Here is a 26,455-nt window from a genome sequence, read left to right on the forward strand (position 1 = left end):
GGAAGTGATAGTTTAGAGAAATCCTTTTGAAAATTAAATTTATACTATAACTTTGCAATCCCAGGTAGTGTCTAATTTGGAGACTATTTCCAGCTGGCATGCAGCATACAGTGAAGTGCCCTACAAGAAAATCTGACCAGGCAACTAAATGTACAATATACTCAAAATAAATCCCTTTTTGTATGTGACCCATATTTCTTTTTCAACTAAGTATATTATTTTATGATTGTATAAGTTATTAATTAACAAACATCCTCACTGTTGCATTTATGTCAATAGGTAGGTAAATGGTTTAATTTCTTACATACATTTTTACAATTAAGCTTATAAGTGTGTAGAATCTAACCAGATTTACTTTGTTATAAGATAAATTTAAGTATATGTTGCAGAAAGAAAATAAATGATTAATCTACAAAATGGTTTTTATAATTTAACAATAACACAAATTCTTAATTACTCTTTATTAATAAATAATATACAAATGTAATCATTAATAACTAGAATTATTTATGCAATGAGAGTAGAAATAAATGAAGAACTTGAGGCATCATTTTTAAATAAAACTGGAGACAGTTGTAGGCTGATGAATTGAAATAAACCCCGTGCTCAACTCTGGAATCTAGTTTGTGAGTTACAATGATTTCAATTTAAAGTTGTTATTTTTCGATTAGTTAAATAAAATATTATGTCCTGTAGTTGCAACTGCCTCAAATGTGATGACCAAATCGTAAGAACTGATGATCGTTTTACTAGCTAGGATTTATGTAGCCTTTTCACCCATTTCCTTTTTCTGTTGCACCATTTCCCTGAGGTTGTCTTGGCTTTCTTTTAGACTTTTCTCCAAATAAAACTTGTTCTCTCGAAGTTCGTCGGTTCGCGAATGGAAATTATTCACCTTGTTCTTGAGATTTCGTTTAATGTCATCCAGGTCCGTACGAAGGAACATTCTGCCGACGGTTTCGTAAGTTTTTGTATCAGGTGGTAAAGCACCCAATTCATGTTGGGTGATTTCAACATGTCGCATGACTTGTCTTAGTAAATCCATTTGTGTATCAATTACTTGTATTTTCTTACTTGTTTCGAGCATTTTCACATGGAGTTCGGCAAATGCCTTTTTTAATTCTAAATCCACCGGCTTCGACATGATTTCTTGTATTTTTTCTAATATATAACTAACAACTGTGAGTAAGGTTAACTTTATTTCTCTTTTTTAAAATTGAATTGTGAAATGTGAATATCACAGAGCAAGTAATATAGGTGAATATCAATAATCCTCGAAATGACGTCAGGAATCAGGGCTACCAACTCTAAATAATCCATACTCCACAGATAAACATACTATAAAGTATTCTCCCCACAGGTATATAAACATTACTTCTCTCCACATTAATTTTTATTTTTGTACTAGCGGTCCGCCCCGGCTTTGCCCGTGGTACATATTTACGTTTTCTCTACATAAGAACCATCCTCGTACTTCAAGGAATATAATAAAAAAAGAATTGTCGAAATCGGTTCATGCGTGATACCGTGACCGAGGAAAACGGGTTTCATTTTTATCACAGATTTTTACATTAAAAAGATTAATATGCCTTCAAAACTCTATTTATCTTTTTAGGTCACAGAAGAGACAGAAATAAGTAATTAAAAAAAAGACGGGTTGCACTCCGGGAGTGCCGGCAGAAGTGAAAACTTGATTATTAACGTTCAGCATGTTTGATATATTGGAATCTTAGAGTATATATTCTATCTATAGAGTGAGAATAACCAAGTGGGAACAGTAGGCACAGGTGGGAACAACACGACGTTCCCGCCGCGAGCGCTCGTAGTCGTGGTTGAGTGCTGTCGAAGTGCGTTGCTCTTATATTCCATGCGTAAGACGGATACCATTCCAATATATCAAACATGCTGAACGTTAATAATCAAGTTTTCACTTCTGCCGGCACTCCCGGAGTGAAACCCGTCTTTTTTTTATGTATGTGTCGTGGTCATATCGTAGATTTGATCATTTCATGATATGAGTGGCCATTTCACGAAATGGTCGCATATCGTGAAATGGCCAACATAGTTTGATCAGATCGTTAAATCGTCAACGTTTCACGATTTGGTCATCCACATTTGGCCAGATCGTATAAAATATAAAGAGTCCATAAAATATTAAAAAAATTCAGAATAACTATATTCTAAAAACTTGTTTAATGTCATTAAATACATATAAGATATCCACATTTTCCATAGTACTCGTACCTCTTCGTCGTAAATTCTTTGCTATGACTTTCTTCATAATATTGTTATTAAACGAATTATGAAGTTTTTAACTGCGAATAATTTAATTTTCGCCAGCGGCCGCCATCTTATCACATAAACACAGAGCTTGCAGCGCCTCTACCAACGATTAATGTAACTATTTTACGATATGATCAAATAATTTTGATAATTTCATGAAAAAACCGTGCGTTAATTGGCCATATCGTGAAACGATTTCTTATCATTGATCTGCCCAAACCACATCATGATGTGGCCAAACTAAATTGGCCATTTCACGATATGCGACCATTTCGTGAAATGGCCACTCATATCATGAAATGATCAAATCTACGATATATGACCACGACATATGTACACCGATTACTCCCAGGTTTCTGAACCGATTTACGTGATTCTTCTGTTTCTTCTTTTTTTGTTTGAAGCGGAATGGTGTCGAATTGGTCCCACAAAAATTTTATTCGGATATGCCCGCTAGTTTTTATTTTATGAGCATTTTTGTCTTTTTATTATTATTATTTTTTAATTTTTTTATTGTATGATATGGAAGCGTTTGACCACGATCTCGCCTGATGGTAAGCTGAGATGTGGCCTATGTTTTATTCAGACAAACCTTGCATGCGGACTTAAATAATGTCATGCTTATGATTAAATCATTTACAACCATAAAACAATTTTTGAAATTGGTATTTGTAAAATTACCATACCTGATCCCTTCTCTGATTTTATTTGGAATATGAAATGGATAGATTAATAATTACATATACAATAAAATTAATAAAAAAATGTTACATGCAATGTAATCAAATAGAAACAATGTCTTACGATGGACCCACAGGATGGACCAAATACAATATTCTTAACCGCGTAGTAAATAGAATATAGACAAAGATAGACAATATTAAATAAACTACAAAATGAACTATCAAGCAAATTATTTTAGAAATGTAAACAACTTCAATCTTTATCGTTCACCTTTCGTTCACGTTCACGTACGAAACATGCAATGGGCAATCTTATACGCCAGCCACACACTCGACGAGTGGTATGGGAAGCGAGGAAAGTAGGCAGAGGCATAGTGTGGCCACGTTACTCGTCATGCCACTCGTGCTCATCGTCCTGCTCACTGCTCCCTATTTTGTCCGCTTTTGCGCGTGAGTTAATGGACCGGCAATACGAGTGCGAATGCCTAGCCAGTAGCCACATACTCGCGCGATCGCAGTCCGCAATCCGCATCGAGCGCTCGCCCAAGACGCACACGTATGCAAAATTGGAAATTAATAATTATGTCGTCGCCATGGAATGGTCAAATGAAAAATTGTTAATGTTTTTTATGTTTGAGGACGACGACGACGATGTATATTTCTTTATACTACATTAATATAATTAGCTATACTAAAAATCGTAGACAGAGAAACCAATAGACAAATTGATAGTTTATGTCGCATTCACACAAGAAAAAGAGCAACTTATGCCGGTGTTGTGTAAAGAAATGAGAGAGAACGATAAAATTTTTTGTTTCACCCAGCGTGCCACTTTTTTCAAGAAAAGAAACCTACTTTGCTAAACAAAGTTTGACAGCTAACTATCGTCTTCCCTAAAAATATAGTTTTTACATGTTCTAAGTTACGTAATTCATGGTATGTTTGGTTTTTAATGATTTAGACTTACTGTTAATACCTTATAAAATAATACCATGGTGCGGTGTAGCGTTAAAGGGTGTTAAAGTGATAGTGGAACGAAAATGCCTGGATTGTCTTTTCACTCGTAAGTATACAACTCTTTATCAGTTTATAGGCCTTCATGATATTTCAGCGTGTAATATATTGTGTATCACGTGCTGTTGACTTGAATACATTGTTTAAAAACCACAAAAATAACAATTATAAATTTTAACCTAAAAAATTTTGTGTTGCCAACTTTTCTACAAATTGTTACCCACTATTATGGGAAATAATAATATATATTCTGCAGTGTGTATTTAATTAAATATCTGAAATATTCAATGGCTTGTTCCAGTTTTCCTGAACCGGATAATTTACGACAAATTTGGATTGTAGCTACAGGATGAACAGATTGGAAACCAAAACCGAAGGTTAGAAAGTATTACGGCAATCACCACCACCGCGACGCTGCCCCGCCGAAGACAATGGACACTCTTGGTTCCAACTTCCAACATTGAACCGGAGGGACGTAGTTAATTAAGTTAGAGATAATTTAAATGTAATTTTTTTATTACAATAAATTATTATTAAGTAAATTTCGTTTTTTTTTGCGCGTTCGCGGGTCGGTCAATATAATTAACGTGTGTATCTGTTAATACTTACGAAAATAAACATTCTTTTATTTTTTTTATTTTATTTTATAAAAAATAATGAACAATCGAGTTTTCATCTACATTATCATTACATACACATTTTTATATGGGATTATGATAATGATATATATTATACATACTAGTGGTCCACCCCGGCTTCGCCCGTGGTACATATTTCGCAATAAAAGGTAGCCTATGTCCTTTCTCAGGTATCAAAATATCTACATACCAAATTTCATGCAAATTGTTTTAGTAGTTTAGGCGTGATTGAGTAACAGACAGACAGACAGAGTTACTTTCGCATTTATAATATTATATAGTATGGATTATATAATATATAGGTATGTGTATATACACAATATGTATTACCCATCTAAAAGTAATATGTTTATTATATACTAGCTGCGCTCCGAAAACCATACATACATATGTACATACATAATTACAAACATTTTCTCTTTATAATATTAGTATAAACATGTAAGTATGTAATGTGGATATCTCATTATTATCCACTTATGTTATGTGAATAATGATATTGAGAGATTTGTATCTTACAAATTGCGGGGTAAATTTTCCCTCACATGGTAACCCTAAATATTGTGACGTATTCTTTTTTATCTCTTTCTGCGACACGCATTGCCGGTGTCTATTGGATTCTCTGTCTACGCTAAAAATGCATAGCGCGCACGCTGCCACCGTTTCAACGTCCATTGTGTGCGACAAGGCAAATGACAAGTGAGGAGCGTCGCGATTAATCGCGCGAGTAGAGCAGTGTGTGACCAGAAAGGGCAATGTCACGGCGAATACGCGATGAGCAGGACGAGGAGCATAGTGTGGCTGCGGTTTTAGAGCGATAAGACTGCCCAAGTATATCGAGCTAAAAAAATTATCTAAAAAGTTTATTTATTCATAGATGCTTTACTATTTTATTAATCCTCTCTAAAAACCTTTTGTTTAAAACGCAATAATATTCAGAAAATAGCTAATGAAATTTATGTTTCATAGACAAAACTAAACAGATGTCGGATGTCCTCGTCGTTCCTCTCTCGTCGTTGGTTAGTTTTTATCTCTTTCGCGTCTCTATCGACTCTCTCTTGAGTGTCTCGATTCTCGAAGTCGAATGTGACATGGCGTCCATCAAGATATATCACGGCCTCCTGTAAATCTGTTTTAATGACAGTGGTCTCTGTTTAAATTTTATTACTGAGGCCGTAAAAATCGTATTTTTGCATTGATGGTAATGCATGCAAGGAAACCTCACCGAATAAGCGATGGGTACGGTAAACTTTTTGATGCATAAACCTAGCAATCTGTAGATGGCGGTCGCCGATAGTTTTACTGTAACTCAGATGAGAAGACTAAATGTTTTTGTCTGATTTCAGGTACTTTGAGAAGCATCAGGCCCATCCATATCAGGTAAGATATACGGGAAACTTTTAAAGTAAAAGTTGTTAACTTATTACGATTTCTAAGAACTAAAGTACTGAGTTCGTTTAGGTACTACTACTCTACGTAATAACACATTGCGCCCATTCTTTTCCTACTTTTAACCACTCGATGTTCGCTCCAGATAATTCATAATATTATATTAAAGGGACGAACGCGATAAGGATAGCAACAATCGTCCTCGAAAATTTTACTTATTTATACGCGACCTAACAGTATCATTAGTAAATTAAATTCATGTTTTTGTGTCATATTTGTAAATACATCAAAGTTACGTTCCTCACCACTCTCCTTTGAAAAGTTATTTCCGTGATTTGCATCAAAACAAAGTTTGTAAAAGAAAGTTTTGACACATCTCAGATTGTGTTAGCATGATAATATTGAATTTATTTGGCATATATAATTGACTGTAAGTGTGATATGGACGATAATAAAAGTGTTAAAACATGTTTTTAAAGCAGAAATATAATTCGAAGAGGACTAATGAGTATGGATCATCTGAGCGGTACACACCACTCAGATCCCCCAATGGGAACATGTCCCACGGGCACATGGGACACTCTGCCCACTCGCACCACCACTACCACATGGTTGATGAACGAGGATATGTCACATCTAGAAATTCCTACATGCAGAAAGGTTCAGAAAAGGAGAGAGATAGAGACTACAAATCCTCTAGGAATAAGTATACAGGTATATATTTTTAAAATTTCTTAAAAATCCAAAATTAAATTTCAAAAACAAATTTCTTTACTGTCCATTAGTTTCATAGAAAAACAATATATGTCTTAGCTTAATTTAGTTTCTGTTATATTAACACTTAATCTTTGCAGGTATTTAGCACAATTTATGTATCTTTTTGGTTTCATTAATTTTATTAAAAATTATTAAATGGCATTATAAAACAAACATCCCCGTATATTAATACATTAGAATTAAATTTAGAAAAGCTAGTTGAAAGCAAGATTGTTGAATTAAAGAATAGCTTATAAAATATAAATAATATTCTTGACCTAGCAAAATTTTTCAACATACTTCATGAAATGTGATTATTATATAAAATCACAAAGACAGGTTATTTATATACAAATATTAATCAAAAATTACTACAATATATTATATTGTTCTATTATTTTATTTTAAACTATTTTGATCAGATGAACAATTTAAGTAAAATATTTTTCACATTTATATATTCAAGAAGTAAATAATTCTAATAGCAGTTGAATCATTTTAATTTTTCTTTTTATAATGTTTTATTTATTTTAACAATAACAAAAACTCAAAATTTCCATTAAGATATGACAAACCTAATAAAGCAAATGCAAATTTTTTATACATAGACTTTATTTCAAATAAAACACATTTAATGGAAACATTTGTCTTAAATATTTTTAATTTTCATATACTTGTCCCTTTTTTACATGAGTTAAAGTTTAATTTAATGTTTAATCCAAGATACTAAAGTCTTGTTGAAAACTTATTCAGTCAATATTGTGTTGATTATATTTATTACTAGCGGTCCGCCCCGGCTTCGCCCGTGGTACATATTTACGTTTTCTCTACATAAAAACCATCCTCGTACTTCAAGGAATATAATAAAAAAAGAATTATCGAAATCGGTTCAGCCGTTCTCGAGTTATGCGCTTACCAACACATTTTGCGATTCATTTTTATATATAAGATTTTAAACTATCTTTCTCCTCATGTTAATCATGATTAAAATAAAACAAGTAAAGAATGAGTCTGGCTTTTTTGCTGTTTAGGTTTAACAACTTTCAAGACTACCTCATAAAGCTCCAAGATAATGATCACTAATACAAAAAACGAATTTAGAATATTAGCATCAGAAAACAGCAACCTTTTTCTGTGTTTCTGTGAATATTACTGCAGATTCTCACATAAGGTAGTGTGGTATTCATTTTGTCCTAAAAATAATTTTCAGCAATTAATTATTTGAATGAGTACTCCTATGATTGTAGGCAAGAAACAATGCGAAATTTTGCAATAATATATAGAAATAAATTACAGAGGCAATGCAATTGTATTTTTAGCATTTAAAAATTATGTTTGAACAGTGTAGCATTCCCATTACATTTTCAAATTTTCATTAAGAAAGTAAGAAGTATGGTACATAAGGTATTTGTAGATTTTTTTTGGCAAACAATATTCAAAAATGTTCTAAAGTAATTTCAAATAAGAATAAATTATTTATGCTCCTATTTAAATTATTATTTCAACTTTTTATCAGTATTATTACGCGTAATATCTATAGTCCATAATAATAACAAGTAAATGATCTGATTTAGCATTTAGTAAAATAAGTTACAAAATTGTTTATTAAATTCTGTTCAGGAAAAACTAATAATGTTAACAAAATACAAATATAATAATTATCCAAATTTCAGATGTCAGATCGCCGAAGGAGAAACGCAGTAAAGAAGGTGAACGAGAGAAGAACAACCACGAGCGATGTGAATCCGAGAAAAAAAGGACTAGTGGAATGAACAGTAGTGTTAATTCGAGTAGCAAATATTATAAAAGGAGTGCGCCCCCCTCGAGTGCGCCCTCTAGTGAGTGGTCGGAACACATTAGTTCGTCGGGCAAGAAATATTACTATAACAGTGAGCTTGAAGTGTCACAGTGGGAGAAGCCCAAGGAGTGGGACTCGAGGAAGAATTCATCCAAAGATCACCAGACTACATATTCATCGTCATCGTCCAGAAGTAGTGAGTATTTTGTTTATTTACTTGTTTCATTTGTTTACTTATTTCGTTTATTAGGAATGCTGAAAGAAATTACGTTAGGAATTGTGCAAGTTGCTGTATTTATTGATTACTAGCGGTCCGCCCCGGCTTCGCCCGTGGTACATAATATTTACGTTTTCTCTACATAAGAACCATCCTCGTACTTCAAGGAATATAATAAAAAAAGAATTATCGAAATCGGTTCAGCCGTTCTCGAGTTATGCGCTTACCAACACATTTTGCGATTCATTTTTATATATAAAAGATTCTCACAATAAATTACATACAATATTAAGCATAACAAGTGGTATTCATATTCGTATTTTGGCAATATAGAAATTGATGAAATATGTACTTCATTAGAGGATCTTTAGAATATAAGAATTTTTAAATAGATCATGAAAATATGTAAGGTTGATGTTGGTGATATCGGTATGTTTTAATGATAATTATCATGAGACCTTACTCTCATCCATAATTTTATCAATATTTTATCTATGTGTGTTATATTATTATGTTTCTTAAAATATTATGCTGTTTCATAATTAGATTCCCTAAATATATTTTGTCCACCTTTTGTCAGGACACACTCACAGGGAAAACAAAAAAAAATATTTTTCAACCTATTCAGACCTGAATAAATAAATAAATAAAATCAGCCGGACATTTTCTTTTGATTTTCGCCTGATTACAAATTTGTTAAATGTAACTCAAACAGTTAACTTATTATATACAAAAAATATGTGTAAAAATTCCGTTTATATACTCACGAAATCATTAAATTGAGTTTAAATAATTGTGCATATTATCTACACTATCTACACTAATATTATAAAGAGGAAAACTTTGTTTGTTTGTTTGATTGTAATGAATAGGCTCATAAACTACTGGACCGATTTTAAAAATTCTTTCACCATTCGAAAGCTACATTATCCACGAGTAACATAGGCTAGGTTTTATCCCGGAAATCCCACGGGAACGGGAACTATGCGGGTTTTTCTTTGAAAACGCGGGCGAAGCCGCAGGCGGAAAGCTAGTATTATATAATTTGTATGAATATGAAATAACTCATTTACAGCCACGGTACACATTATATTGTTTTGTTGGAACCCCGTTGTTAGGAGATTGGCATATTTCATGCATAGGTGCACATAATTGACATGCTGTCCCTTTTCCCAATGTTTTGTTGCTTATACAGGGTGTCCCGCTAATGGTATACTAAGCGCGAAGGGATTTGTAGTTTTACATACACTGATCACGTAAAAAATACTTAAACAACAAAATTACGCCAAAAATTTTTTGCTTAATTTTTCCTTAAAATCCATGTTTTCGTCTCTAGCTTCGCGCAGCCGGTATATACCGCTTCGCTAATGTGAGCATTTTGTCTATGAAAACATAATCTTAAACGATAGCTCACGTGTGGGTGGAAAAGTTGAGCAGGTTGCTTGTTAGGGGTATACACATAGAGTTTTGAGAATTCGTCTATTTGTCAAAAAAAATGGTCTGGAATTTTATAAGTATTTTTTACGTACTCAGCGTATGCAAAACTATAACCTCCTTGGGGCTTAGTATACCGTTGCTGGGACACCCTGTATAATGTTCAGTGTTTTGTTTTTTTTTAATTGTTAAAGTGGGCAAACGAGCACCTGATGGAAAGTGATGCCCGCCTCCCATAAGCATTCGCGATGTTAGGGTCACCGCGAATGTGTTGCCGGCCTTTGAGATATAAATATGCCCTTTTCTTGAAGGTTTCCCCGTCAAATCCGTTTGGGAACACAGAAGATGGTAATGTTCCCTTCAAAGACATAAGTAACACATTTATGTGTTTGTTCTAAAGAGGCCCGTATCAGAGGATCTCGCACATGACGTACTACGTAGTTTGTTTAATATAATTATATATTATATTACATAATATTATATTTTTAATTCATCTTTAAAATTTTGCATAAAATGTAGAAATTATTTTTAAAAAATCATAAAGGTAATTTACCAACAGCATTATAATAAATTACTCAGATGGGTCCCCTTAGTACTTATGATCTTGAATATAATCTATGTAGGTCGCTTCCGACTTTCTAGCAATTTTTCAACCTGAAAAGCGCTCTATTGAGCTAACGTCTTGTAATATCGTTAAGCAGCTTTCTATTGAACCTTCTTTTAAAGTGTTTGAAATAAGTAACTTAGCCTTCTCAGCTTTATTTTTACGAGTTTATGAAAGATACTATCTAGATTTAGTATCTAGATTTTTATAAAACAATATTTTGGAATACGTTGTTTTTTTCGTAGAAAACTAGGTTTTTCATAATTGTTTGAAAACTTACGCAGAATAAAATATGTAAAGTAAAATTGATGACGAGAAAAATTTGTACATATCACTGAAAATAATAAGTGACTAGTTTTTATAGCTGAAAAAGAAATGAGTTACGAATTTGTGTGCTTCTTATTTTTAGTGTATTCACATTACATAGGCACGAAATTATATGTCTTATTTTCTTCAGTCCATTAAAAACTGAATGTTTACCAACATGTGTTAAGTGTCTGGGTAAATCTTTTGTAGTAAATCTGGTTGTATAACGAATTCGTTCAATTTACTTCGTACTAGCTGCGCTCCGCGGTTCCGTCTCTCTCTATCTCCTCGTCATCCGCGTGGCTCCGTTCCTGTTGGTCTTAGCGTGATGATACATTACACCGAAAGAATTTTGCAAATCGGACCAGCAGTTCCTGAGATTAGCGTGTTCAAACAAACAAACTCTTCAGCTTTATAATATTAGCATAGATTTAAGCAAAGTTGGATTGTGGTTTCTCCCAAACCGATATATAATTTATATTTTAAGGTAAAAATAGGTATTTCCCCGACATTGTTGACACTTTATCTATATAATCTAGTCGTTGAACATTCGCCCGTTTGTAAGTTAGATAAGTAATGGGTTATAAAGTCAACGTCACAAAAGCTAGTCTAAAGTCTTTGTCAACTAGTCTCTTTAGCAATCTTGATACTTATTTACTTGTAAACTTTGCTTGAGAACATTATCTCGATCCGATATAAAATAAAGAAAGCTAAGAAGTTATAATTGCTCAAGTTAAAAACATCGAGTATAAAAACTTGAATAGAGATGGATTTCTAAATCTGTTTTTACATTACAATCCAAATCACGGATAAATTCAAAACAACAACAGCCAACATCGGAACAAACGGTGTTAGTAATGAGAATTTTTAATCAGATGCATTGAAAATTCCTATTGTTAGGGCAGAGGTTTTGTCGACGGCAATCAACCCTTCTGTGGCCGCTCAATAATTGATGATTAAAATATCACGCTCGTGTTGTTGACTTGAATCGTTAATTAATCGGCAAATAATAAAACGTTATGCTTTAATTCTCGCCCCGATGTCATAGTTTTATTGCACTGTTAAATTAAATTTCTATTTACATAAATACGGAGGGATTTTTCAATTTCCCTTCTAGCTGGCGACGTAAAGCCCGCCTCGACTGCGATAATAAATGCAGTTAGGATTTAAATTGGCGGCCGCTTCTAGACCGTCTTTTGCTTAAGACTTAATTACGATTTATAGACTTAATGGAGAGAAGCGAGCACGTCTTCTTGGATTTATTTTATTAAGTTAAGGGAATAAATGGTGGTGCATAGCGCACATTGTTCAAAGACTTATTTATTATCTAAAAATGTGCTAGTCAGAATTATAGGAAAGCCTTCATTAAGATAATAATAAAGTACTGTGAAACGTACGTTGCGCTGACTTGCTATTTATTTTAAGTGAGAAGGTACTATCTTAGTAGAATAATGGTCAACTAATTGTTTATTAATTGTTATTTCAGGTAATCTCGTTAGATTTCGAAATTTTTTTGTGGTAAACAAAATTTTCGAAGTAGGCCCAACGTGAATTGTCATTACGCAAATATTTGTAACTCACGTTAAATTAGGCAACGTGACGAGCGTTGTTCGCGTTTAAAAACATAAAAGTTACCACGAATCGATCGAGCCAGAGCTGTCGACACAATCCCAAGTCCCCGAACTTTACGGACACTTCTCTCTCCAGGCAACAGCGCGACCGATGTCACGTGCCACGATTCCTTGATTGTCTTTCTCAACGTGACCTGTTGAACTATAACGATGGAAGACGTACTGTCGCCTGCCTCTACCGAATGTATACCACGGTGAGCGCAATTATGTATGCTTTATTCTCCCTTATCAACCTCACAGTCATTTTACGTACGTTTCACAGTTTCAATGTAGATTTGATAAATACTTAAATAACAAGTTGCTTGTTTGTGAAACTTTGTATTCAAAGACGAGTCTGATGATTCTCGATACTAATAGCAACTATGAAGACTGTCACTGAACTTCACTCATCGGTTCTCTTTCCTATTCTAGGAATATATTATGCATCATTTTTGTTACATTTTTATCTCCCTCATTTTGCGAATTTGAGTTGAGATTATGAGTGAGGTGTGAGTGGTCTGAGGTTGCCAATATGAAATAATTAATAATGAGAATTGATTGGCCATAAAAAAATCTATGAGTCGTCACGCTTTTCGACATAATAAAATTATATTATAATAAACGTGAGGGTATAATATATTTGCAATTATAGGTATTACATTAAACTGAACGTTTTCGTGGTTTAATTCTATTGTTATGTTATATTTTTTTGTTTGGGAAGTAAGAAATAAGGAAATATTAATTTATTTACATGTTGGTACCGATGAGAGGACGACCACAATGCATACTTGACATTTGTAAAAATAGTAAAGAAAATTATTATGTTTGTAGGAAAATTATTTTGGAATGTGTGAGAAGTCCCATGTCCCTTAGTGGGGTAAGGGGTAGATGCATTATACATTTATTTCACTGATCGATTTTCTTAGGGACAAGTAGGTGATCAGCCTGCTGTTTCCTACCAGCCCGAGACATTTTTTTCTTCGTCTCCACCGGGAATCGAAACCAGGACCCCTCGGTGCTACGCTCACGCGTACCACTGTTCCAAAGAGGCGATCAATAAATAATAAATAAATAAATAAATCTCATTATTTGCATAATGTGTGTACAAAGATAACAAATAACACTGTCGAATCAACACATAAAATCTTGTCAATAAATTATTTTGGAATAATGGGTATCAATTAACATATTCGCAACAATTCACAAGAAAATCCCTGCATCCCATACACTATCCTATTTATAACATTAGTAGGCTTTCATATATGTTAAATTTAATATATTTTCCTTGGCTATAGAACTATAAATTCAATGAGGGTCACTAGAATCTTTTCACACTGTCGTCATTTCCTCGACCTATTTACTTAAAGAACAATAAAATATTCATGCTTCTGTTGAATATACCCTGAATGTAAAGATAGATATTGATTTTTAATTTATATCTGTTAGAATTTTTTTTTTGTTCTTGATTTATGTTTGTTCCTAACTATAGCTTGGTATAGATATAGATTAGGAACAAAAAAACATGGTCATAATGTAAACTGTTTTTCTTTTTTGGTTCAAAGCTGTGTACGGTATTAATTGGGTTGTAGAATTTATATGTATTTTTAGGTAAGAGCTAGATATAAGGTATTGTTCTGCAATCTGTTACTGTACTAAAATAAAATAAAATAAAAATAAAATACTCTTAGAGACAAATTATGGCAACGCGATAATGTTAATAAATATTTGTTAGTAGAAAGGGCTTTAGAAAAGGGTAGAAGTGGGTAGAAGGATGTTTTTATTAATATTCGATAATTTATTAAATTAGTATAATACACCTAGAAAATATTCACTTTATTTCAATAAGCAAGTATTAGTTGGTTCGTTGAATTTATATCAAAATATACTTGAAATATACATGAATACCTAGGTCTGAGATTACATTCACATACAAAATTTACGATGGAGGAAAAACATTTGCATGAAAATAATTTTCTGCTCGATTAAAAAAGATATGAATATTTATAGGTTGATGGAGTTTGCTTACATCTAGAACGTTTTAAAATTATAAAACGAAAATAGAAAAAGGGTATTTCCATTCAAAGTGGAAGTGCTGTCTACAATTTGCTGGAAACCGTGTCGCAGTGATTTAATAGGAACTCTCAAAGGAAGTCTATCTCCCAGTTCGCAAATATGGAGCTAAGGACTTTCACGATCAATTCCTTTGAATTGCAACGCCCAGCAGGGAACAGTAATAAGGCTGTAAGTGGGTTGAAATCAGGGACGTAACGGGGCGGATAGTGATGATTTTTATCGATAGAGAATGATTTGCTCGACGTAAAGAAACGGGAACGCTTTAGAGCACATAGCTTATTTGATAAATGGTGGTAGGTCTATTTCAATTAAGAGTCGTGAGAATAGACCATTGTGTAGTTCAAACAATTGGCCAGTGCTTTAGGGCATATGTTTACGACCCTAACTTAATTATTATAAAGGCATTATAATTTACAACACAATACTGTTTAACGCCCGTAGCACACCTCCGCTGCAGAACTGTAACAGCGGAACCGCAGTAGTTTCGCTCTGTCTTGTCCCGTGTACGAGAAGCGAAACAGTAGCGAAACTGCCTGTTCTAACACATACATTTAACTATTTTTTATCTCTTTCTTCGCGCGGTTTCGCCGATCTCTTCTAACGCCAGCCACACTACCGCGCTCACGCCGCTATTTGTTTGCGGTGCCGCATTGTTTTCGCGCGTGTTTGTCAAAACCGACAAAAATAAAACGCGGAACTACATTGTTTTTGTAAAAGAGTATGTAAATCATCAAAACTCTGTGGGGTCATTCTAAAAATACATATGTATATGTATAGAAACGATCTTCATGGGACTCGAGTTCTTTACATAGTAGGTTTTCTCCTAATTTCTTTCTTTTTTTATTAATCTCATGCACCCAAATTCTACGAGTTTTATGTCTTTTCAAAGTTAAAGTCCACAATAATATTTCTTCTTCCTCTGACTCCGATAACGACGACATTTCGCTTTGATCGTTGCTTCCGGACTGACTCGCATGAGGTTTCGCCGATGCCGGTTCCGCTACTCAAACTACACTTGATCACAGCGGAATTCATCTAGCGGTTCCGCGGTCATGGTTTCGCAGCGGAGGTGTGCTACGGGCGTTACATTACTGAATTGGGTGAATTCTTAAGGGCTTGGTCTAGTAGTGCAAACAAATGCATCCTGTCATCCTATATGTAAATAATACAAATGTACTAAGGGAAAGTTGCTCCACTTAATTTTTAAAAATTAAATCATTCGTATGCATAATTTAATATTCGTAATAAGTACCAAAAATGACAATTTGAAACAATTTTCGTGAAAATTACACCGGGTGATTTTTTTTTTATCAGTACACAAAATTTGCGAATACTTTCTATTGATATCTTCAACTTCATGTTTATATAACTGATCAACTTTTACAAAGAAATTTGGACGAAATATAAAAAAAAAATAAGCTTTCCATACAAAATGCAGAACTCTATACATTTTTTTCGACCTAAGTTTCTTAGTGAAAGTTGTTCTATTTAACTAATAAAACGGATAAACAAATTTTGTATGTAATAAAAAAAATGTAATGTTTGTGTTAAATGAAAACAAAAGATATTTATTTCTGACTAGCTTCCGCCCGCGACTCCGTCCGCGCGGATGTCAGTCTTCGCGTCTTCTACAGATTTATTATATTATGTGTAATATATAGATTTATATTGATAAACCTAATAAATCTTTTGCTAGCATTCTGATGCTTTATCGGTTGCACTGGATTTATCTCTTTTTTTTCAATCGCTTGAATGATATAGGATGGGTCCTTGATGGGCATCGAATGCTGAAGTCTCGAATCAATCAATTCTGACAGTAGGCAATTTATGTAAAATCTTGATAATGGTCCATCATTTTATTTTGCCTAAACGTTACATACTTTTTTATATATTCTATTTTTAACGAATTATTCACTCCAGTCCAAACAGCAAATAAGCAGACTTCTGCTTCTGCAACGTTTAGTTGTCCCTGAATTTAGAAAAAATAGTCATGATTCTTATCTATGACAAAAGTGTTATTTTTTGCATTGTATTTCAAATATTTAATTTTTTTTAACCGCATCTTCCGCATTCATGTCTTTTGCCGGAATTAGACATTTAACTTCTACTAGTCCCATTTTCCCTTTTTGATATGGGAGTGTATAAAGTAAATTTTTTAGATATTTCTCGTTATACTTTTAAAAAGTTATTATTGTCATTTTGCTCATTAGGTAAAGTAATTTCGATATCAGTTTTAAGTTTTTTGATACCTGCAATAATAACGTCATAATCGCCTGCACATACTTATCGATTACAACCTGTATACAATCCACCATCCACATTCATAATGTTTTCCTGTCCTCCTCTCCTTTACGCTGTTCACCGATACATTTGAAATGAGTAAATCTGCTACCACTGAAGGATGTTTCATTGTGATCAGCAAATTTTCACCACTGTTGTCGATTATTTGTTTTTCATTTTTAATCAGCAATTGGGAATCATCAGTTTTGTTTTTTGCAGATTGGTGATGTACCCTAACAATACGTCGAAAAGGGAAAGCATCAACGAATTATCGTTTTCGTCCTCTTTTTTTATTATTCGCGTCTCTGTTACTTCTGTTTGTTTAGTTCTCAACACCCACTGAATTTTCTATGTTATGGTGATCTTCCATTACATCTGAGTTTTGATGATGTGATGATAATCCATTCGTTTTAATATTGGTACTTAGAGTTGGTAGACTAAACTAGAAATGGCGGACTAAATTTGTCAGCGCGTCTGTAAGATCAGAATATAAAACCAACATCCTGTATTTAAGTTACAAAATTAATAATCAAACAACATGCCGCTACGTTGAAAATGACTAGAAGAAAAAATTAAAACACCTCGGATCAATTTTGGAGTAAACAAATCATTTTCCCCGTATGGGGATTTCCCCGGATGAACTTGGGAAGTTCAAGTTCTCAATACAAGTTTATATTATATTTCGTATTTCTCAAACGAAAAATAAACATTTTTGGAACTTCAAAAAAATTATATTATAAGAAAATTTATGAGCTTACTTTAGTTTTAAAGAAATATACATCCCTTTACTGACACCCCGTAAAATAAAGAAATTGTTGCCAATCACCTTTGCAATCTATTTGGTTTCATTAACTTTATGTTCGAAGATAATTTTTTTTCTAGTAGTTACACGCGTATTTTTTTCGTTTATTTTCCATATCGAAATCAAATGTTTAAAAATACGAATATTTGCACAAAACTAAGATAAAAATAATCAATTAACAAAAATATTAAATTTAATGAAGTAGAGCAACTTTCACTTCGGTATGAAGGAAAATCGAGCGTAGAGCACACGTCAGAACGCTCCGGCCCAAGGAGCGCGACTAAAGAAATTCGCTAGGATTTTTCCTAATTATTTTAAATATTTTTTTAATATTTAAGGAATTATCAAAATTCAAAAAAAAATTTTTTTAAAGGATTAATACTCATTGGTCTTCAACCAACTCGAATAAATTAATGGAAAAAATAACTTTTAGCAGTATTTATCAATAGATTTTGTAAGGCAAAAAATGGGAAATTTAATGAATTTATAACGTTCTAATTAAGAAAATCATAAGTTTTTCGGCAATTGTGTTCAGCAGTTTTTAATAACGACTATATAAGGATAATAATGCGCTGATCAGATTGTGTAAATTGTAATCGGTTGCAACGTAGTGAGTGCACAAACTTAGCTCGAAATGTCTTTGGGGGAAATAGACTTATCTTGAAGGCCTGATTAAGGTAACATACAGTAACTTTATAAATGTGAAAAAATTCACGCGCATTGCGTATATAACACGAATTGATAATTGATAAAAAAAAATTCAGTTTATCATTTCATTAGCCGGGAAAAAATTGTCAAATAACTTGTTGAAAACGCAATTTTGCTAGACTGCAGCCTTAATCTAAAATTCATAACATAAACTATTAAGTAAACTTATAGCATTGTTCGTTTCTTATTTTGTTTTAAAAGTTAATGTTTTATGTCTGCTTTTTATATTTTTGGAACATACCTACTACAGAGTTTCAAAACACAAGCATTCGCTTTCCGTGCCACGAAGAGGTAAACATTATGGAACCATTCATTCCTGCCATTCCATTTCATGTCATCTTATCTAGGAAATCCAATAAGTTCCCACGACGTTCGAGTTAATCTCAAACTCATCTCTTGAGTTTCTCACTCAATAGTTGACGTGAACACGATACAGAACTTCAATTCTACAAGTTACTAACTATTTACTGCAACTATTGGACGCTGAATTATCGACATCGTATTGTTCAACACTATTGTACTGTTGCATCCCTACTTGAGATACTAAAGTTAGAATTGAATGCCTTCGATTGGACGTAATTTGTTTACTGCATCGTGTGATTCCTTCCTCCGCAAAATGCCTAGTATATATGAGAAATCCCGGGCATAAATAAAGGCAGTAATGAACTGAACTCGGAGTGGGTTAATAGGACCTCGATCGTATGTAATAAAACCTCAAAATCTTTGTTGGTTTGGAATTGTTTTTCAAAATTCAGCTAGAATGGAGAAGAGCGAGTTGAAAAATGGTTGGTCAAAACAAAATAAGTCTGTTGTAACGTTACTTTTCATAGCTTGTTTTTCTTCAATATTTTTCATTTGTGAAAATATCTAATTCATTGTACTTCTCAAGGGCATTTATTTGATTATAGATTGCTCGAATAATGCTTGAATGTGGGCTTTTCCACACGCGATTTCCTTTGAACTCAGCCTATAATGACACTTATAATATCTGTAATCTCGCCTAATTGGCACACCTATTGTGAAAACATGAACATTGGAAATAAGTTGTCGATTCCTCACTCGGATGGCGGATGTACGCTCTCCTGGAACTTCCCACGCGGGTATCTCGTTAAATTGTGTCTATTATTGGCAATACTCAATTTTAATGGCCATTTCTTTAATGTTATTCCAGCTCCTGACATGGCAGGTTGGTACTTTTGAAAAATATACATATCTCTGCCACCACTCGTGGCTTTTGTTAAATTAATTTTTCGATAAAATAGTCTCTAATTAATTATAGTGATAAAATTTAAATTGTTGGTAGTTTCAGCGAATTTTTTCTAAACCGTTGTGTATAATTACGTTGGAATAATATGTAATTATGAAATGAGGTATTTGTTATCCTGAATTGTGTATTGTTTTTATCTGTTTTTTTTTTCGGTATTCGATCGTTGTTTGATAGTATTGTAGAATTAACCTTGTTTCTAATAATGTTAAATCTGAATGTATGTCTGTAGAAACTATATTAGTATGCTGTGTTACAGCTTGGTTCCCTATTACTATAATATGGATTCTAGATTACTTGTAAATTGTAACGATAAGCTTTTAGTTGTTAGTTGTATGTTAATCTTTTTACAATTATACTAAAATGAATTATTTAAACTCTTATTCTAGAAATTGCCTCTTATTAGACTACAGGCCCGTGTTGAAAAAATTATGGGTCATTTGACCCACCAGGTGACCTATCTAGAACGATATAAGAGCATAAAATAATAAGATTCAGCACTATGACGTCACTTGTAAGCTGTCCACCTGAGTGCAGATGAGAATTCGAAGGTTCAGGTAGAGATTTTCTCCCCTTGTCTCCATGATTTTTGTACGGCGTTGCGGAATAATTGATTAAAAGTAGTATAGAAATAGTATGAGACAGATGCCGTACAAAATCAAATGACCAAATTTACCCCGGCAACTGTCGAAAAATAAAAATAAATTCCGACTTTGTGGACCACCATTTTTGTACGGCATCTGTGTCATACTATTTCTATACTGCTTTTAAGCCATTATTCCGCAACGCCGTACAAAAATCATGGAGACAAGGGGAGAAAATCTCTACCTGAACTTTCGAATTCTCATCTGCACTCAGGTGGACAGCTTACGAGTGACGTCATAGTGCTGAATCTTATTATTTTATGCTCTTATATCATTCTAGATAGGTCAGGTGGTGGGTCAAATGACCCATAATTTTTTCAACATGGGCCTGTAGTCTATATGTAGTAAGTGCTAACATTGTCGTTGTGGGAAACTTACTTCGATCCCTTAATAGATGCCGTTTATTTTTTTTATATTTAAGTCTAAGATCTAAGCTAGTTTTCATAAATTTGTAAAAAATCGAAAGAGACGCGTCATTCGACAGCCATAACTGAAAATTAAACCAGGCGCCTTGGTGGCTCAAAACATTTTGCGTTAATATTTAATCGCCAGAAAGGGTTGTTAGATTCTTAGAAATTTGATCGAAACTTAATATCAACATTGTATTGATTTGCCCTGTATTGTAATATTCATCAGTTGCTTATAGATTCGATATGATGACTCAGTGAATGTATTTAGATATAAAAAATGGGGAAAATGACTGGGAAATAGATGGTTCCTTAGACGGACGGGAAATACGAAATGGTTGGTTGGTTTATTGATTTGGTGTCAGCACGAGAACCAAGTTTAGTATTTATTTCATTACAATAAATAAGTCTTAGCGCAATCGATCGAAAGAAATGCCAACAGGTGTGAAATTATTCGATCTTCCGCTCCTATCGGTCCACCGAACGATTTTGTTGAATTTAACTTTGTTAAATATGGATTTACTTTATAGAAGAATCAGTCGCTGCCTTCAATAAGCCGTCTTGTTCGAAGGCCCTCTTCTTCGTTAATGGTTTTACATAATACAACGATGCATCTTTCGATAAGGGATTTTTATAAAAAATTATTATTAACTAGCTGCTTCGCGCGATTTCACCCCCGTAACTCCACCCTTGTTGGTCATAGCGTGATGATATATAGCCTTCCTCGATAAATGGGCTATCTAACACCGAAAGAATTTTTCAAATCGGACCAGTAGTTCCCGAGATTAGCGCGTTCAAACAAGCAAACAAACAAACTCTTCAGCTTTATAATATTAGTATAGATTAGTAAATTTTTGGTAAATTGATTAGGATAGGTTTTACAATGAAACCATAAACTATCAACAGATTGTAACAAAGTTTATTTATTAATACTAGAACAGAATTCGGTATCGACTTCTTATAAATAAAATTATCTAAATAGAAAAACATTATACTTCAGTATAAACAAGGTACTTCAGCTCGAGTCTGAGCTTTTCTTGGAATCGAGTGAGAACCTACACCTTTATTTATAGGCACTACGACCCAGACAGAGTTTAATGATATCATCACAGACATAGCCTTTTCGAATCGAATATAGAATGTGAAGAAATAAACGTCTGGGTCGTTTTCAGTCCAAACAGACAGACTAATTATAAAAGGTGATCTAACATGACGTAAGCATGAGTAATTCCAGTTTGGGAGAGTGGTGGTATTAGGGTGCTTTTCCAGAGATGTGCGAGGATGCGTAGAAAGGGATGTGTTTGTAAAGAAGCAATAGTATCGCTTCAAACGATAGCGATATGATTGGTTTCTCGGTTCTACGCTTAAGCGTGTACCAAGGAGGCGGTGTCACACTGGAATTACTTCTACGTAATAGTATGTTCCTCTAAACGACGTATTCCATGTTTTTAATAATGCTACTTGGCAAACTTTAGGCAGTTTGACTGAGCCTTGCGATCTGCATTACAGGATCTGCCTATCGCAGACACCAGCGCTCTTCAATTTATGTATATTATGATATTATGCTATATAGGTTGTTGTATGTTTTTGAGGAAAATAAATGATTATTAAACAGAAAGAAATAGTAACTCCTCAGAATAGATATATTTTTCTAAAAGCGTTGTTATCCTTAGATCGCGACAAGAGATCGAGCTCGCGGTCGCGGCGGCGGGAGTCGGAGAAGTCGAGCAAGCGCGCGAACAGCACGTCGGAGCGGTACTGGAGCGGCTCGCGCGAGAACGTCGTCGAGCGGACGCGCACGAAGCATGCGCCGCACGCCGCGCACGACGGGAAAGGTGCGTCACTTATCATTTATCTTAATATTATATACTAGCGGTCCGCCCCGGCTTCGCCCGTGGTACATATTTCGCAATAAAAGGTAGCCTATGTCTCTCTCAGGGTCTAAAGATTATCAGTGCCAAATTTCATCAAAATCGGTCCAGTAGTTTATGCGTGAAAACCATACATACATACATACATACAAACTTTTCCTCTTTATAATATTAGAGTATAGATAAATCTCGTGTCACAATGTTTCTCCTCAATGGACTCCTAAACCACTTAACCGATTATAAATTATAATTAAATTCGCACACCATGTGCAGTTCGATCCAACTTGAGAAATAGGATAGTTTAAACATGTAGGTACCACGAGCGAAGCCGGGGCGGACCGCTAGTATAATACATATATTAAGGACCAGGATGGGCTGAGAGCCTTCAACAGAACTCATTAACTTAAGTGATCTCCAAGATAATAAGTGATTCGCCACAAGCGTGGTTCGCGAGCAACGTCTTGTCCAAAAGTGACGTTCAAGATGTCTGCCCTCGCTACCAGCGAGGCAGCGACACTGACGCTCCGCTAAGTTGGCAGCTACGAGTGTTATGAATTAACATATTTTTGTGGAGGTCAAGACATAAAAATGTATCTCCTTTTGGCCGTCTTTAGTAAAATGAAATATTTATTTAACACGGTTATTCGAACTTTTTATCATGTTTGTTTGATTTTAACGATACGAAATAAAACCGGCCAAGTGCGCGTCGGACTCGTGCACTGAGGGCTCCGAACAAACCTACTTTTTATTATGTTGTAACTCTAGAATGTATGGTTTAGCAATTTTTCCTGCTATCTGTGCTATAAGACATTGCTTTTGAGCAAATTTTAAGACTCGTTGTTTACATTGTAACATTGAAATATTGGAAGTACATTGTAGGTTATGATTCCCTTGCGAATGTCGAAATTAGCGAAAATAATCAGCATTTATGGCTGTATCTTTAGATTGCGTTGGCTTATAAGTTTGATTTTTTCACAGCTTCAAGGGACCGACTTGATTATTCTAAAGATAACTAGCGTTCCGTCCCGGCTTGCCCGTGGGCCGTGGTACATGTTAACGTTTTTTCTCCATAAGAACCATCCTCGTACTTCAAGGAATATAGTAAAAAAAATATATGATAAAAACAAAATATATGTACCGTATATATCGAAATCGGTCCACCCGTTCACGCGTGATGCCGTGACCAAGGAAAATTTCATTTTTATATAATACATATTATATAGATTTCAGCTTGATATCTCTACGCATTCCTGAGAAAAAGGGTGTTGACAGACATACAGATGTACAATAAAGTAATCCTATATCGCTACTAAATAGTAGTCTAATTGAATAAATGAATGTTTGAGTTTGAGTTTGAGTTTATAAGTGTTTCGTATTTTCCTTTTGTTTTGATGTTCGGAACCCTAAAAAAGTACAAGTAAAAACGTTGTAAATCTTTAAATATTATTATCTGTATTATTTTCTGTACGACTTTGCCGGAGATTGAGAAAAACAATTTTGAAAAACCTTTGAAATGTCACTCCCACTTCTCGGCCTCGGATCACTTGTAAATTGTGTTTGCCTTTTTTGTTATAAGTATTCTGTTTTCAGTGAGTTTCATTCTAATATATTTTTTGTTGTTTAAAATTATCGACATTGGTCTATATTAGACTTTTTTGTAAGTCGACATACATAAAAAGTGGGGAAATCTTGCATAGACAACCCACGGCCCCCGGGAAAGTGCCGTAGGTTACGAGGGATTCCTACCGACCAAAATCCCACTGATTACCTTCCAGCTCAATTAATGACGGGGCCACGAGAGTTGGTAGAACTTTTAGGTTTCGTTGGGCTAAATAATAAATATGTTATTCCAGTATTATATCTTATTTTTTTATGCATAAAAGTTGATAAATGTTTAGTACATACGTTCATCACTTGTCATAACAATTGAACATATTATTTTTTAATTTTCTGCAAATAAATATCTTTTTGATGGGTAGATTTTTATAACACATTAATGTAGGTAGTACGAGAATTATTTATATATTCTTCAATGACGTCGTTTCGTTTGTTTATCGTGTTGTGTTAATACTGTATTTCATACACAATATTTTCCTGCGGCTGTTGCGAGTTGCGATTTATTCTTGACAAAGGTTTTGTTGTGTATAAATAAATATATTTTTCTTTATTTTGCATAATATACGTGTTGTGAATAAAAATGATATGGAAACAGTCCCAGAGTACGTATCGTGGTGTTTTAAAACTTTTATACAATATTTGTTTTTGTATGTGTGTTAATATTGCAGAATTTATAATTTATTTTAGTTTACAAAAATTGTTTTTTTTTTTTTTTTAAATAAACATGACAATAATCGTTCTATCTTTCGTTTTGCCGCAATAACTTCGCATAACTTTTTGAGGTTATACATTCTCCTATAAGGCTATAAGTTTTATCTTGTGTTGACGTGAATTGTGTATTTCATTTATTTTTCTCTTGATACTATACTTTTTACATTACTGGAATATCGAATATTGATCTGTGCTGATCTTTGTAGGAAAGTTGGAAGAGCTTTGGTTTGATAAACGTGATTTTTTTAATATCTCGAAGGTTAGTTTATGATCTTTATTTTCGGAGTTTTTTTTTTAAGTTTGTGTTATTCATTTTGATTTCTAGAAATAAAATGTATAATTCAATATAATTTTGTCGCAATTTAACATTCATGACATCTTCTATTATTATGTACTAGCGACCCGCCCCGGCTTCGCACGGGTGCAATGCTGATACTAAATACACTACAGAAAATCTGTGAACGTTGTATATAAAAATTAAAAACATAGCGGCTTGCTCCGGCTTCGTACAGGTATAAAATTTATAGCCGGGCGGCCGGCCGGCACCGCCGCAAACGCTACGTCCCCCAATTTTTAAATCTGTAATATCTTCGAAAATATTCACTTAAACCATACGGTGTAAAGGGCCATATACATCTATATCAAATGAACAATGTATTCAAGGTATTTAATTGGTTAAGGATTAATGTTGTATTGGTTAAAATCGCTTCGAAAATTAGTCATTATTTGTCGTAAAAAGTAAATGACAAAAAAAAGTTATTGTGGGTTATCCATAAGAGATAGACATATACCATCGCGGACTTTTCTGTAGACATTTTCAATGTGTATAATACAGGTATATTAAGAAGAGCTGGAACGTCAACACATTTACACATTGCACATGTTAGGCCGGGAGATACTGACACAAAATTTCGGGTCATTTGTAACAGGATGGCGGTCTAGAGGGGTCTTAGTACACAATGACAAAAAGAAAAATGATGGTCAGAACGCTGGTACCGGCGGACTAGTCGCGTGAGCGTTAGTCACACTCGTCGGATAAATAGCGAAAGTCCAACGATTTGTAACACAAAAATTTTAGAATTTACCGATAGCCCTTAAAAAAGATGTAGGCGGTAGTGTCATGCCATACAGTTACGATGTGACTTACAGTCCGCCATACCGACGTGAATGCGTTGATTTAAAAAAAACAATTCAACCATTTGTACCGGGCTCACTTTTGCACAGGTAACCATCGTCGTGCAGCCATTTACTAAAATCGCCATGCCATACTTTTCGGACGATTCCAAATGGTCGCCATACCACGGAAAATCTGCAAATTTTTGAATTTTTTTTTCTCGCCAAACGAT

General features: G+C 33.9%; 2 protein-coding genes and 1 long non-coding RNA gene across 5 annotated transcripts in view; 2 read left to right on the forward strand and 1 right to left on the reverse strand.

The window, feature by feature from the left end:
• Positions 1-758: 758 nt before the first annotated feature.
• Positions 759-1,222, reverse strand: Pfdn1 (prefoldin subunit 1). The gene has a single exon (XM_089694769.1). The coding sequence runs from the start codon at positions 1,142-1,144 to the stop codon at positions 761-763; it is 384 nt and encodes a 127-aa protein (XP_089550895.1). The 5' UTR covers positions 1,145-1,222; the 3' UTR covers positions 759-760.
• A 2,443-nt stretch (positions 1,223-3,665) lies between these two features.
• On the forward strand, positions 3,666-4,522 carry LOC149490963 (uncharacterized). The gene is made up of 2 exons (XR_016315571.1): positions 3,666-4,029; positions 4,282-4,522. It is a non-coding gene; the product is annotated as an uncharacterized LOC149490963 (long non-coding RNA).
• A 1,182-nt stretch (positions 4,523-5,704) lies between these two features.
• wcy (WW domain-containing adapter protein with coiled-coil wacky) overlaps positions 5,705-26,455 on the forward strand; it is a 30,094-nt gene continuing 9,343 nt past the window's right edge. For 2 of the 3 annotated variants that reach the window (XM_089696163.1, XM_089696175.1), the window contains exons 1-5: positions 5,705-5,857; positions 5,965-5,998; positions 6,487-6,721; positions 8,437-8,757; positions 22,584-22,745. In XM_089696163.1, coding sequence (XP_089552289.1) covers positions 5,817-5,857; positions 5,965-5,998; positions 6,487-6,721; positions 8,437-8,757; positions 22,584-22,745 — 793 coding nt within the window. In that variant the 5' untranslated portion in view covers positions 5,705-5,816. The remainder of the gene's footprint in view (positions 5,858-5,964; positions 5,999-6,486; positions 6,722-8,436; positions 8,758-22,583; positions 22,746-26,455) is intronic. The other variant, XM_089696169.1, reaches the window with a different exon arrangement.

The sequence above is a fragment of the Colias philodice genome, chromosome 1 (assembly GCF_061535455.1).
Source record: "Colias philodice isolate Cphi_HAF_F1 chromosome 1, ilColPhil1 Martin Lab GWU primary, whole genome shotgun sequence".
Lineage (NCBI taxonomy): Eukaryota > Metazoa > Arthropoda > Insecta > Lepidoptera > Pieridae > Colias > Colias philodice.

Excerpts from the sequence above, each read along its gene's own strand:
- Pfdn1 (XM_089694769.1), bottom strand. The coding sequence starts at position 1,144 with ATGTCGAAGCCGGTGGATTTAGAATTAAAAAAGGCATTTGCCGAACTC.